General features: G+C 35.6%; 1 protein-coding gene across 3 annotated transcripts; it reads right to left on the bottom strand.

Moving 5' to 3' along the window:
- Window positions 1-238: 238 nt before the first annotated feature.
- PTHLH (parathyroid hormone like hormone) lies at window positions 239-13456 on the bottom strand. Of its 3 annotated transcripts, none has more exons than XM_069094902.1 (4): window positions 13115-13456; window positions 12430-12552; window positions 5356-5778; window positions 239-719 (listed from the first exon to the last, which is right to left on the bottom strand). In XM_069094902.1, the coding sequence occupies exons 2-4, from the start codon at window positions 12528-12530 to the stop codon at window positions 710-712; spliced, it is 534 nt and encodes a 177-aa protein (XP_068951003.1). In that variant the 5' UTR covers window positions 12531-12552; window positions 13115-13456; the 3' UTR covers window positions 239-709. The 3 variants fall into 3 exon arrangements, with proteins under 3 accessions (XP_068951003.1, XP_068951002.1, XP_068951001.1); XM_069094901.1 differs by lacking the exon at window positions 13115-13456 and adding an exon at window positions 12739-13004; XM_069094900.1 differs by lacking the exon at window positions 13115-13456 and adding an exon at window positions 12677-12764.
- Window positions 13457-13687: the final 231 nt, after the last annotated feature.

Raw genomic sequence — 13687 nt, 5'->3', positions numbered from 1 at the left:
ACTGGGTTTCCCTAACGCCAATCCTGCTTTTACTTTCAATAGGATCTACTTTAAATGGCATCTAGGTAGCTCAGTCATGCTAATGTTTTGAAATGATAAATTGGAATAAAATATAAGCTAAGCAGTTTTAAACTATACTAACAATCTTATTAAGGTTAAGATAATTTTCAAATGTAGTTTTAAAAAATTACATCATGTTCCTTTTCCTAAAAATTCTAAATGACTTACTTCTCTTGAGTCACAGCATAATTAGACTATATTTTATTAGACATTCTTTACAAATTTGAAATACTGCTATTTTTACATGCACAAAGGAAAATCAGTTTGAACAATTGTATTTAGGCATTCATTAAAATGAACCACAAATAGCAACACTTAATTGTGTTAGTTATCCACGTAATTGATATGTATATCTAAAGTGCATTATGTTACAAAAAATAAAGTCAGCAGCACCAAGATACATTTACAAAATAAATACATCGTTCAAAAATAAATTATGGTAAAACATGATAATAATTGGCTTAGCCTGGGTGGGAAAAAGAAAATTCACAATGACCAATGTGCCATTTCATTGAGCAATGGGGGAGGGGAACTGTTTTATTTCAATGCATTTACAGTATTTACAGACAATAAATATTCCTAATACTTTCCATATGTTCACTATTACAGAATACTGCAATATGTTTTTTGAAGTCCTCAGCTGAAAATTTCAATGCCTCCTGCAGAGAAAAGGAAGGGGGGGAAAAAAGGGAGAAATCAATTAATTCTCTTTACACATGAAATGATGGGACATGAAAAGTATAAAATTAAAGAATATAACAAGGCAAAAAAGACATTTTATCTCTTAAGTATTTCCTCCAGAGGAGTTAAGGAACAGCACTGAGTAGAGTAGAATCAAAACATCCCTTTACAATCTCTTTTGTACACATGGTTTGGAGAAAGACAAAGCAGTAGGAAAGTTTGTAGCAGACCACCTTAAAATTGCTGAACACCTGAAAACTAAAGCTTCAGTCTGTATTTTAAAAATTATCAGAAGGAAAAGATTGCTGTATTTCTGCTAAGGCTGTCAGAAAAAGGATGCTCTCTGGAGACTTTCAGAGAACTTGTAGGTGACAAGGATGGGGAAAGAGAAAAAAAAATAAAGAGTACTTGGAAATGATGTAGAAGTGGAAAATATCTATGGAAAATACATCAAAGCCCCCTGACTTTAGACAAAGCTTCAGGCAGGTTTCTTTCCTCTGTGACTCCTGCCATTAAGTGACCCAAAATGTTGACTGTTTTTTTCCTGATGCTGTCTCTTTTGGTTTACTCTTTTGTCATTGAAAATGCATTGCTTAGGCTGGAGTGAAAACTTTTGACATTCATTGATTTACTGAATTCAGTTTTATATTCAGTTACATATATGAATCATTTAAACAGTGTTCTTTATGATTTGGGGGATAGACAAAAGATTCATATTTAGCTGTACTTATAAACACTAATGAGCAAACTTATTTATTGGATTATAGTTTTGGAAACGAGAACTACAAATGATTGCAACTTTAAAGCCAAAAAATACTGAGACTGAGGCACCTATCTGCCTGTTTCTCCTAGGCAATGAATATTAACTTAGGAATGAAGGAAAAACTCATTGAAATAGAGGGGATAAAGTGAACTGACAAAAAAAATAGCAGCATGTTACTTCCTTGTGTGTCTTTTATTACTTATATTAAGTTAACACTTGGTATTGAGAACCTTTAATCATTCTGGTCTGGTCAATCATATTTTAAGAGTATATAGCAAAGCTTTTCCTTGTCTCCCTCTTCCCTCTTGGCCTACTCCATTTCAGTTACAGTGTTGGTTGCTAGGGAAACAATATAGAATGGAATTTGATTGGCTATGCCATTGGATTTAGTGCCAGGATTGTGGGCAAAGTTTCACATGGCAGACGTGGGTGTGAGACATACAAAAAGAGCAAATTCTTGACAATTTAGGGGTTTTATTTGTTGCATGAGGGCAAAGGCTACTGGACATTTAGAGAAGTTTCACTGTGAATCCCCACTTGGTCACCTTTGTGATCTTGGGCAAATCACTCACTTATTTGAACTTCAGTTTACTTCTCTGTAAGAAGAGGAGATTGGAATACATAACTGCTTTCTGGCTCTAAGTCAATGATACCATGATCCTTTGACTACGACCTATGGACAAGCATTCCTAATTATACTGGGATTGTTCCAAAATGCAGAGAAGACATACTACAAATTACAATTTTTACCAAAAAGTGGGTGCAAAGATGTATGCACACACACACATATGTATATAGAATAAAGTCAGGAAGATGGCTGAAAGAACAAATAATTTCATAGAATCCCAGTATTTTAGAGTTGGAAGGGACTTTAGTCTGTCTAGTCCAACCTCTGCTTGAACAAGAATTCGTTCTATAACATTTCCCATATGTTGCCATCCAGCTTGAAGATCTCTAATGAAGAGGAACTAATTGTGTTCAAAACCAAGTCACTTTGAAAAGTCTTCAGTATTAGGTAGTATTTGATGAAATGTGTTGAGAACACCATCAGTAAGAATAAAGACTATGTTGAATATTCCTTCTAAATCAAAATGGAAGGACCAAAGCAAACTCTTAAAATACTTTTAAAAATGCTCAGCTAATTTGCTCATTGTCTTCTCTTCTGAATTCACCTGAAGCATATGCACACACCTGAATAGGGAACATCTAAGTAAACAATCCATGTGTACAGTCAGCAGGTGTATTTTATTACGAATATTTATATACAAACACACTATAATTCTGGGCTCTCTTATTTATTGAGGAACTCTGCTATATTATTTGTGTTTTATGAATAAATATTTACTGAGACAAAGGATATCTGATTTAAAGTTATAATTAAAATGGTTTTCTGAATTCTGACATTTCAGCCAGATATCAGATCAAAAGCATGATCATAATGTAATTCTTAGAAAGTAAAGCAATACATTTCCTATTGTGCATGCCATAGGAAACAAAAATTAGCTGGGTAGTTTTTAAAAGAAAAAAACACTAAAGGTGTTATAAAGCTTATGACTTTACCATTTTCTGCTTTTTCCATTCTCAGACAATTCTGTTAATAATGTCTTCCCAGCCCCCACCAAAAAAAGAAGAAAAAAGGACAGGGCAATAAAAAATAGCTAGATGGCCCCTCCCCTTGGTGGTCTTACGTAGTTTTCTAAAATACTTATATCTGAAAAAAATTTTATTTGACTTATCTCAATGCTGAAAAAAAAACATAAAATACATTTATATTCCTTAAATAAAAACTGAAAACACACATCAGCCAAACAAATTTTATATGGCTTATTATTCCATATACTTAAAACATTTGTATGGCTCTATCCATTTTTTATCAATGACACTTCTTTTCCCTGCTACCCAATTCATTTTCTTCTACAGTTTATCATAATACTACATTAAGAGAATACAAATATCTGGCTACAATATGAAAAACATTGTCCCAAGAGGCTTCTAACAATAAGAAAACAGAAAGAAGAAACAGTTATTTCTTTTTAGCCCATTAGGCATTGGATTGACTGCCAATCCTGTGGGCAAAGTTTCACATGGCAGACATGTGTGGGTGTAAGACCTAATTGTATTAGGCCAATGTCTAATTTTCACTTGATCTACTCTGGTTTCTTTTGGGCCCTTGGTATAAGAACTGGTACTTATTTTCATAGTTTCTCTAGACACTCAAGGGCACTGAAAACTTAAACTGTCAGCCAATAATATCCAAAATAAAGTATTTATGTTGCCTTTTTTCAGATCTCTAGCATATGTAGAAGTAAGAAAACAGAAATGGAATCTAATAAAATTTACTGGTTTTCATTACTTACTTTCATGCATATGTACATGTAGGAATATATCTTAAAACATATTGAAGATATTTACTAATTATCAGCAAATGATCTAAGATATATAGACCTTACTGTAACGGTGCTAGGTCATTCACTGAATCCAAGCAGTCTATCAGTGGAAAAGTTTGTATAGGAAGACATTGTCGTGTAATGGATAGAGCACTGGACTGAAAGTCACAAGACTTGGGTATAAAGTCCAAATCCAAATTTTATTTGTGATCTTGGGCAGGTCACTGAAGTACTTTGTGACTTAGCTTTTCCCTTTGTAAAATGGGGTAAATATTTGGCACCTTTCTGACTTACAAAAACATTTTCATGACAAATGTAATCATAGCTAGATATCAAAAGTACCGTTAGCATTTATGATACAATTTGTCATAAAAGTTCACAGTAATATTATCATCATTACTAATGCTCCCTCTCATCTAATAATGTGCTTTTGATGGACCATTGGAAGCTCATGATGTCATGATATATGGGGAAATATACATTCTTTGAAAGCCAATACCCAAAATTTTTCTCAGTAGAAAACTACTCAGTAGTAGTAGTTCCATAGTAGAACATAACTTCCTCAAGGGCAGACTAGTTTTTGTCTTGAATTCCTAGTACCTAACACAGTGCCTGGAACAATAAATGCGTTTTGAAGTAAATTGAATTGAATTTCAGATCAGAAAGATAAAACTAAATTAAAATGTTGAAGACTTAGAAATATTTACAGTTTATAAATTGTTTTACATATACAACACAATTGAATATATATAATGTATATACCATATAATACACATTGTGTATATATATAATATTGTACATATACAACATAATAGATATTATTCTATAGTGTTTATAGATATTGTGAAAGCATAAACTCCCCTTGTTTTTCCTTAAGATGAATGAGCATAAAGTTTACAACATTTAAACACTGATATGAAACACCACAAATATATAAACAACCACTTAGTTCTCTGAAGCTAAATTGATATTCAAGCTTAGTTTTGGCCAACTTAGCCTGGGGAAAGGCAACATAGTATAATGGCTAGAGTGCTGCCCATAAAGACCTGGATTCAAGTTTTACTCTTTATTCATACTGGCTCTGTGACCCTGGACAACTCACTTGACCTCTAAGTGTTCCTTGTCTAAGTCTCTATGTTGTAAAGAAGGTACCTATATACATTGGTAGGTGTTCCTTACCTGGAAGTTTCCTATTTCAGTGAAATCACAGGTCTAGTCCCCATTCTAAATTGGGAAAAGATATTTAGAAAGGTTGGGAATCTCCAATTACCTTAACAGGGTTCTGACAAAATGTGCTAAGAGATCTTAAAAAGTATTGCTCTAGGGCAGACTATATTCTCTTCATTGTTGTGATTTATATATATCAATAGGGAGAAAGTTCAAGAACTATGTGAACTAGAGGGAAAATGTATATAGCATCTCAGTGATGAAGGCTAGGCAATAGGCCTGGAAAAGTTTAATTACCGTAAATTGAGATCCAGCGTAGTCCCAGAGATGTCTGATAGGTGTACCCCTTCAACCCCACTACCAACTACTCCAGAGTTTAACCAAGCTGATCGAATTCGCCGTTTTTTCTTTTCCTGTTCCTTGCGTTTCCCTGGCTTCCCTTTCTTTTTCTTATTAGATGTCCTCAGTGGCTGCTCTTTATATGTCTGTGCCTTGTTGGTCTCCTGAGTTAGGTACCTCCCCTCATCTTCACTTCCAAACTGGACAGGGTAGTTCTTTGTGTTAGTAGCAGGCTTGGGGTTGGGAGAAACCTCTAAGGTAGCTCGGATTTCAGCTGTGTTAATGCCTTCAATCAAATTTTGAAGGAAGATTCTTCGTCGTAAATCTTGAATAACTTTCCCTTTGTCATGAAGGAACTGGTGCTCTGATACAGCTCTTTTGCTAAAAAAAAAAGTTGGGGAGAGGAAGGGAGAAAATTACAATTTAGTTACAACTAGATGTCTTGATTCTATTAATTCTCTACTTTGCACATTATAAAGAGGACTACAACAGGAGGACCACTTAGAATAGCTATTTCTAAAGAAAAAGGGAGTAGAATCAGAAAAGAAATAATGTTTGACTAACAACATGAATCATTAGGTTTGTATCTATTTTTTTCAGGGATCTATAGGAAGAAACCCCTTATAATCGTATGAATTTCAGAAATAAGTAAATAAACCTGAGATGAGAAAAGCAGAAGTAGCTTCTGGTCCTTTTTAAGCACTTCCCTCTCCTCCCACACACTGACTATAGGATCAATCCCACACTTAGAAGAGACCTCCCCTTCACTCCTTCTGCAATTCATTTAACCTACCTTTTTGCTATTCCTCACACTCAATAGTCCATCTCTTGTCTCTATGCACGGAACACTTTCCTTCTGCACCTCTGCCTCTAAGAATTGCTAGCATCTTTTAAAGCTCAGCTTAAATGTTACTTCCTATATAAGGCATTTCTTAATACTCTCCTTTATATGCTGTATAAATTTTGTTATATATTATATATTTATATATTATCTCTTCTGAAGAAAAATGCAAGTTCCTTAAAGGCAGGGACTTTCATTTTTGTCTTTGTATTCCCAGAATGCCTAGCACATAGTAGACACTTAATAAATGCTGATTGATTGTATACCAGCTGAAGTATGTCAGTTCATCCTACTCACACTCAAAACATGAATCTCATCTACATTGTCACTGACAAGTAGTCATTCAACAAACTTGAAAATCTCCATAATGAAAAATTCACTGTCTCCCAAGGCAGCTCTTATGAGGGACAGCCTGTATGAAAGGAATGGAGGTGGGAAATGGAGTGTTCCCTTTTCAGATAGTTGTTTTTAATACTGAAGTGAAATCTGGCTCTGTAACTTCCATACACTAGTTCTAATTCTGCCATTGGATTTGGGACCATAAAGAATAGATTTAATTCATCTTCCACATGACATTTCAAAAATTCAAAGATAGGCAAAGCAGTCAACTAACTAGCAGGCATCATATATAGGTTAAATACAATTCTGCTGTTTATAAAAATATGCTTTAAGTAATAGAAGTGATTGCTCCCTTAAATGTGACAGATCCAACTTTCCGCTGTCTTTGCTTGCCTTGCAATATTTCTCTGCAGTCAATAAATTCCTTACAGTCCCCACTGATGATTTTTTTTTAAAGCACCGTTCATTAAATACTACCTAATATGCATAAGATCACTTTAATTTAAAGACAGTGAAAAAGATAAAGGTGGAGGGAGTTGAGAATTTTCTATAGGGGATGTTTGTTTATTTTTTTAAACTTCACCTGTAGTGTGATATATTGGTGTGATCTGATGGCCATGAGGACACATTGTATCTTTACTAGGACTTTCATATTTTCCTTCTGTTCTTGCTTATCTCATTTCCTACAAAGTCCTTTTAAATAATCTCCAATTTTTTATACAAATTTGTTTATCTCTTCCTTTCCTAACCCCACTCCCCTCTTCTGTGTGCCAGTTATTAAAGTTATTCTGAGGTTATTTAGGTGAATTTTTAGTTTAATCAGTCATATTTCCAAGTATATACCTTTCAGAGAAAACTTCCTCCATTTCCATCTTTTCCTAAATTCTATTGTACTTACTGTGGTCCAGTCTTCATATGCAAATTGGGGAATTAAGTTTGTTGCCTTCACAAGGGATAAGAATAAATAAGAAAAAGTTCTAGAATATTAGAATGATCATCAAACATGGGCTAATCTCAAACATTGGAAAGACTATTCCTTAAATATCCTGACATCTAAATGAGGCAGCATTGTGTCCATACTCACTATGACTCCCAGCACAACACTTTCCCCTCACAGGAATGAAAGTTGCTTCCATTTCCTCACCTTTTTTCTCCTTACAAAGTTCTTTTACTTACTCTTAGTTTGGCTCCTGGGAGGAGGAAGCAAGAGTAACACAAAGACTAGTGGGGGCCATTGCAACAACAGTGAGGAGAGCAGCCTAGATCTCTTGCACCTGGAGTATAGTCATCATTGCAAGACCTAGAGTTATTATATTGTTACTTACTATCTCTTCATCACAAAATAAATAACTATAGTTCCAAGAGTTTTTCTCCGCAATAGAGGTGCTTATCTAGCAACTTTCTAAGTAAAAGTACACATGAGATGTTAGATTTTTAATGGTATTTTCTTTGAATATTATACTTAACATTCAAACTGCCTTAGTGTATTTTAAAGTGCTGACTGACTTGAAGACATTACTTAATGGAAAGGAATTTAAAAGGAGCCTGATTTAAATGAACCATGCAGTAGTCTCTTTTCCTTTTTGAAGGTGCCACATGTTACCTGATTAAAATTCACTTAGTCCATGGGAACTTTTAATATCCTGGAAACTTTTAATAATCTGTATACTTAAAAGTTAGCTATACTATGACTACAGTTTCTAAGTGCAGAAGTTTTGTATTTTTCTTTTGAAAATAGATCTAATATAATTGCATATCTCATAGTTATTGCAATTTAGAAAGCTTCCTTTGGCAAAATGCCAAACACATATACACAAAAGTATCTCAGTCATTTATCATTCATAACATATTCTGGATTATTTCACTCCCTTGTTGCTCCAACAGACAATCATTCCATCTCAACTATTCTCCAATTTGGTAATACAAACCAATCCATTCCATTAGCTACAAGCTAAGTTTTAAAATCAGTTGATTCCTTCTAATCAAATCAGTTTTGATCATGCCCAATCTCATTGGCATATAGTGCTTTGGTCATATGTGAGTCACATAGCTTTACTAACTTAAGCTCTGGACTTTCCCAGGAGATTTCTCATGGGAAATGCAGTTATAATTCTACCCTTCTACTTTATAAGAAGCATACAGATTTGTTTGACTTTTCTCACTTTAAAATCATATTTCAAGAGCAAGGTTTTCCTTTTGTCTTTGACAAAATTATTAGTAGCTAATTGTGATCTCCACAGACAATGCTGTCAGGTAGTTCACCTAGTGTTTCAAGGATTTTAGCCTTGAAAATGCTGCTAAAAAAAATGATCATCAGAACTCCCACTCTCCTCTCTGCATTAGATTTTGTCTGAGGCATATGAATTAAATTCTAGTCCTCTTTTAGAGTGGGTAAATAACTTGCCTTTTAATAGATGTATGCATATGCATTGTTAGGGAATAATAAGGAAGAATGGAGGAGTTTTCCTTTTAAATAGCTATATAAGATTTGAGAGACATTTGTCTCCCAATAATACTCCAGTATTCTATACTTCCATAAAAGGTTGCATAATTTTATGTGTCACAAGACATTTACTATTCAAGGTTTAATAGTTGAAAGAAAACAATAAATCCTTGCCATAATTATGCTTCATTGTTTTCCTTAAACATTATTATTTTTACAAAAATATAGGAAAGAATTCTTAACAAAGTAACTTCACACATTTATCTGGGCCAATGTTTTGTTTTAATTCAGAGGGAAAAGTCTTTCTGGGTGAATTTTCATGGAAATAGATTAAGTTTCTAAAGAACTATCAAGAAGTACAGAGAGTAAACAACGTGATAAAAATGTTTTTTAAGCATAAAATGAAGCAGGCCACTGGAGCATAAGCTTGGCTCTTAAGGAAACATGGAGAAGAGAAGTTCTGTGGTCCATGGAAGAGACAGGGTTAGGGTGTTAGAAGTAAGATGACTCACTAGAAGTCCCTTCCAACTCAAATGACTCAGTCAAAAGTAATGCTTTTTATTAAGTGGAATAGACCAAGTCTGACTCCAAAGCAAATGCAGCCAATGATGTTTTAAGTTTATGAATATACTGGAGAGAGTCCCTTTACAGTTTGAATGCAAAAGGTACCCATCTACTTGCCTAAAGTATTTTAACTTAGAATAATTTGCTGCCTGCTTCTAGGTCTTTGTCTCATTCACCCTCTTGCCTCATTAAACATTTGTTTTTTAATCAGGACCTGCAATTTCAACACTGTAGGGTAACTCCTAGTATTGAAATTTCAACTAACATTGCAGTTGGGGAACCTTTCTATAGCTTACAGTCTTGGAGAGTCACCTGGGGTACTAAAAGGTTAAACTGCTTGACCATGGTCACATAGTATTTGTCAGAGGCAGAATTTGAACCCATATGTTCCTAATATTAAGATTGGTTCTTGCTTCGTTAATGGATATTGCCTTTCTCTCATTAAATATATTTTATATCAAATCCCCAAAGTCCAGAACTTGCACCATTTCTAATATTTTTCTTTTTCACCTGCGTTAGGAAGTTTTACTAAGTTTTTTTTTTAGAACTGCCCACTATATTTTAAAAGCAATTCTTCCATGTCTTAACACCCTAAAGCACTGAGAGATTTCTAAGGGGTACTGAAATATTTATGTAATTGAGGTTAAGCAGTTTTTCAAGAATCTGGTTTGAAGAGTGATTGGGGAGCAGTATGGCTTGATTATATGTTAATAAAAGTTCTTTCAAGAAATTGACTTATTTTGTATTTTGAATAGACTCATGTTTTGTCTAACATGCAGTTGACTGTTATTTGGTGACACTGCAGATCTAATGACTTGTTTTTCACTCCATCTGGCAGTAGTAATTTGGTGTAATATTTTTGTCTACTGATGATTTAAGCTTCCATGAAAAAGCCTGGCTGTAATGTAATGTGATGATTAATCATTGACTAAAGCAATGTTTTGTGGTAGTTTTATAACTGTCTACAGAGTGTGAGTATTTAAGTATGAGATTGTGTTTCACCCACAAACAAAACTGTAACAGTGTTACTGGCTGCTAACTGATTTCTGATGCGTTTTGCATATTATGGTCAAAAAAGAGTTAAAATAGTATTTTTAAAAACTTAGCACAATTTTCTGCAGTAATTGTGGAGAGGGAGAAGCAAGCAAAATTCACAAGTGGTTCCTCAAAACAGAAAACAGATATTTTTTTTACAAAACTTTAAAGAAAAAAATTGGCTCCATTCCAATTCACTGTTTCTTGGCCAAGTAGAGATTTAACTGCATGTCACATTTTCTTATTTACATATACCTAAACATAAATTTTCTCTATGTCTGAAGTGAACAGTTTCACTAAAGAAAAAAAAAATCTGAAGACAATTTTCAGAAATGCCCCAGTAAAACTGTTAATTTGAAGAAAACAATGTAGCTTTATCTTTAGTACAATGTTCTACATGATTTGCCTTAGGAGATTCATAATAGATTTTCATGTTAGTGCCAAGGTTCAGACATGTCTAAAGTAGTTTCATTTAGGAATTTTCTGTTTGAATAATAATTAACAAAAATAATAAAAACAAGGAAATATATGAAACAGTTGCTTTTGTGTGTTCCCTGGAGAACTTACAAGGAAACCCTACTGAACAGTGATTATAAATGTTGGATATAACTACCCTTAATATTTGTAGGTTTCCTCCCTTAATTCCCTCCAGAGTCTCATTCTCTTTGCAGTTTCAAACAAAGCTTTTGTAGTACTTTGGGTGTTTTTTCACCTGGGATGTTCAGGGTATAGTTAAAATGAATGCACAAAGAGCATGAAGCAGACATTCAAATTCAATCTTCTCCCTTAGTGATATTGATCTGGGCCCCTTTTCTAGCTTTTCAGTAACATGCTTTTATAGAAGTGATGCTATTTCTCCAGTGTGGGTAAATGGCTGACTATTTTGGATCCAAAGTTCATCCTTAGAAGATCTCCAAAGGAAATGTCTATCCAGCAGACAGCATCAAATACATGACTCCACTTTAAAAAATATTTCAAAGTGGCAAAATAATACAAAGAAAAAGCTTTCTTTTCTTTTCTTTCCTTTTTTTTTTTTTTTAAAGCAATCGGGGTTAAGTAACTTGCTCAAGGTTACAAGCCAGGTGTTTCTGGGTGTGGTGCTAAGTGTCTGAGTCCGGATTCGATCCCAGGTCATCCCCTCTGGGGTCGGTGCTCTTACTCACTGTGCTACCTGGCCACCAAGAAAGCTTTCTATACTTAATGTTTACTATGAATCTAATCACCATAACATTTTTGTAGTTTCTTACTCCTTGAATTTTGCCAGTGAGAAGCTTTAAGTATTTTAAATAAAATTTTGTCTTTGTTATTTTGCATGGTCATGCCATTAATAATACGTAATTCATAATGGATTTTCATGATTTCTAGACTTATGCATATATGTACATAGAAGAAAGCACATACTTGCTTCCCATGTACTTCCTTTAGTTTATCTAATTCTCTTACAGTTTTCAGATATTAAAATGAGACCCTTACTATCCACCGAGGGAAAGAATTAAGAGATTGGGTAAAAACAAAACAAAACACCCCCCCCCAACTCTTTTCATAAGAAATCCTATTTAAAAAATCTTGAGGCTCAACCTGTTATTAAGTCCATTTCATAGCCTTGGTCTCAACCAGCAGGCTTCAGCAGGTAGCCTGAAACTCATCCTGTTCAAAACTGAAGTGGGTAGCAACATTCACACATCAGTGGAAAGTTGGGAGAATTCCTGGAGCCCTACTACTGCCAGCTCCAAGGCGGCCACAAACTTTCCCTTCTCATCCCGCTCCGTATTTGTCCAGGAATCACACAAGAAGAGAAGAGAGGACTTACAGTCGGCGGCTGAGCCCCTCCACCGATCTCCCACAAGAGGGAACAGAGTAACTCAGCAGAAACACCGCAAAGCTCCATTGCTGAAACAATCTCCTAAACATTGTATCTTCTTGGTCTCGGAACCTGCAACGAAATGAAAAAGAAAAAAGAAAAGAGAAAAAGAAAGAAAAGAAGAAAAATGGGTCCAAAGTGCCACTCCGTATTCCCCCCACTTCACTTTCTTAAAAAAAAAAAAAGGCTCTTTTACATTAAGAGCATCTCCAAAGTTGTAAAAGAGAAGTGTTCTCTAGAACACCTCTCAGAACTCACTTCTTCAGAAATCAGCTCCTCCAACTGGGATCGTGCACGCGCGCGCGCACACACACATAACTCACAGACATACACACAGGCAAATCAGAGACACTTCCTCTGAAATAACGACAATGAAATAGTTTATATACGCATCAGGGCAAGGAGTGTGTTTACATGTCTCCCATAGCAATGCTTAATTAATCTGGCAAACAGCTCTCTCTTGGGTCTATGGAGCTAGGCAAGCCCCTTTTCTAGGGAAAGAAAAGCTCCCCAGGTAAGTCAGCCTCCTTGAACAACCAAAGGACCAGATTTCCCGTTTGAGAGACACATGGAAACACAAACACAAACACGCACACACACTCCCACACACACACCACAGCACACGTTTATATACCTCCTTGAATGTCGTGTTCAAATAGAAAGTCGCTTCCACACACACTTTCTTGGAAAAGGCGTATGTCGTCTATATCTAGAGAGCCAGATTACAGAGGGCTCTAAAGAGCAGTGGAGGCAGCAGCGGTGGCAGCGCCGTAGGCAGTGGCAGTGGCGGCGGCAGCGGCGGCAGCGGCAGCTGCTACGACGGGGCCGCTCTAGAGGCTGGAAAGCATGCTTTGGTTGTGCAGGTTGGAGCAGGGCTAGAAGCTGAACTGGGACTGGAATGTTCACACGCTCTGGAGGCAAAACCTGCTAGAGAAGCGAGCGACTAGCAAAGAGGTGGCGCCCTAGGAACATGTGCTGGGAGAAAGCAAGCGTAGAGCAGAGATGAAGTGGGGGGTTGTGGGGGGGAGTAGGAAGGAGGAGGCTGTGGATTGCGAGAGAGCTAGAGACAGAGACAGAGACGTGGAGAGGGAGAGGGAGGAAAAGGAGAGGCAGAACACAAATAGGCAAACAGACGCAAGCACAAAGGCACATATATATGCTTATCTTCTAAAAGTCTCTCCGGTTTTAGGACTCTTAAGAGGGTCTA

The sequence above is a fragment of the Petaurus breviceps genome, unplaced genomic scaffold (genome assembly GCF_028583685.1).
Source record: "Petaurus breviceps papuanus isolate PSGF00001 unplaced genomic scaffold, PetGlider_PUasm1.0 221, whole genome shotgun sequence".
Lineage (NCBI taxonomy): Eukaryota > Metazoa > Chordata > Mammalia > Diprotodontia > Petauridae > Petaurus > Petaurus breviceps.
This window is presented reverse-complemented; position numbering and strand designations above follow the sequence as displayed.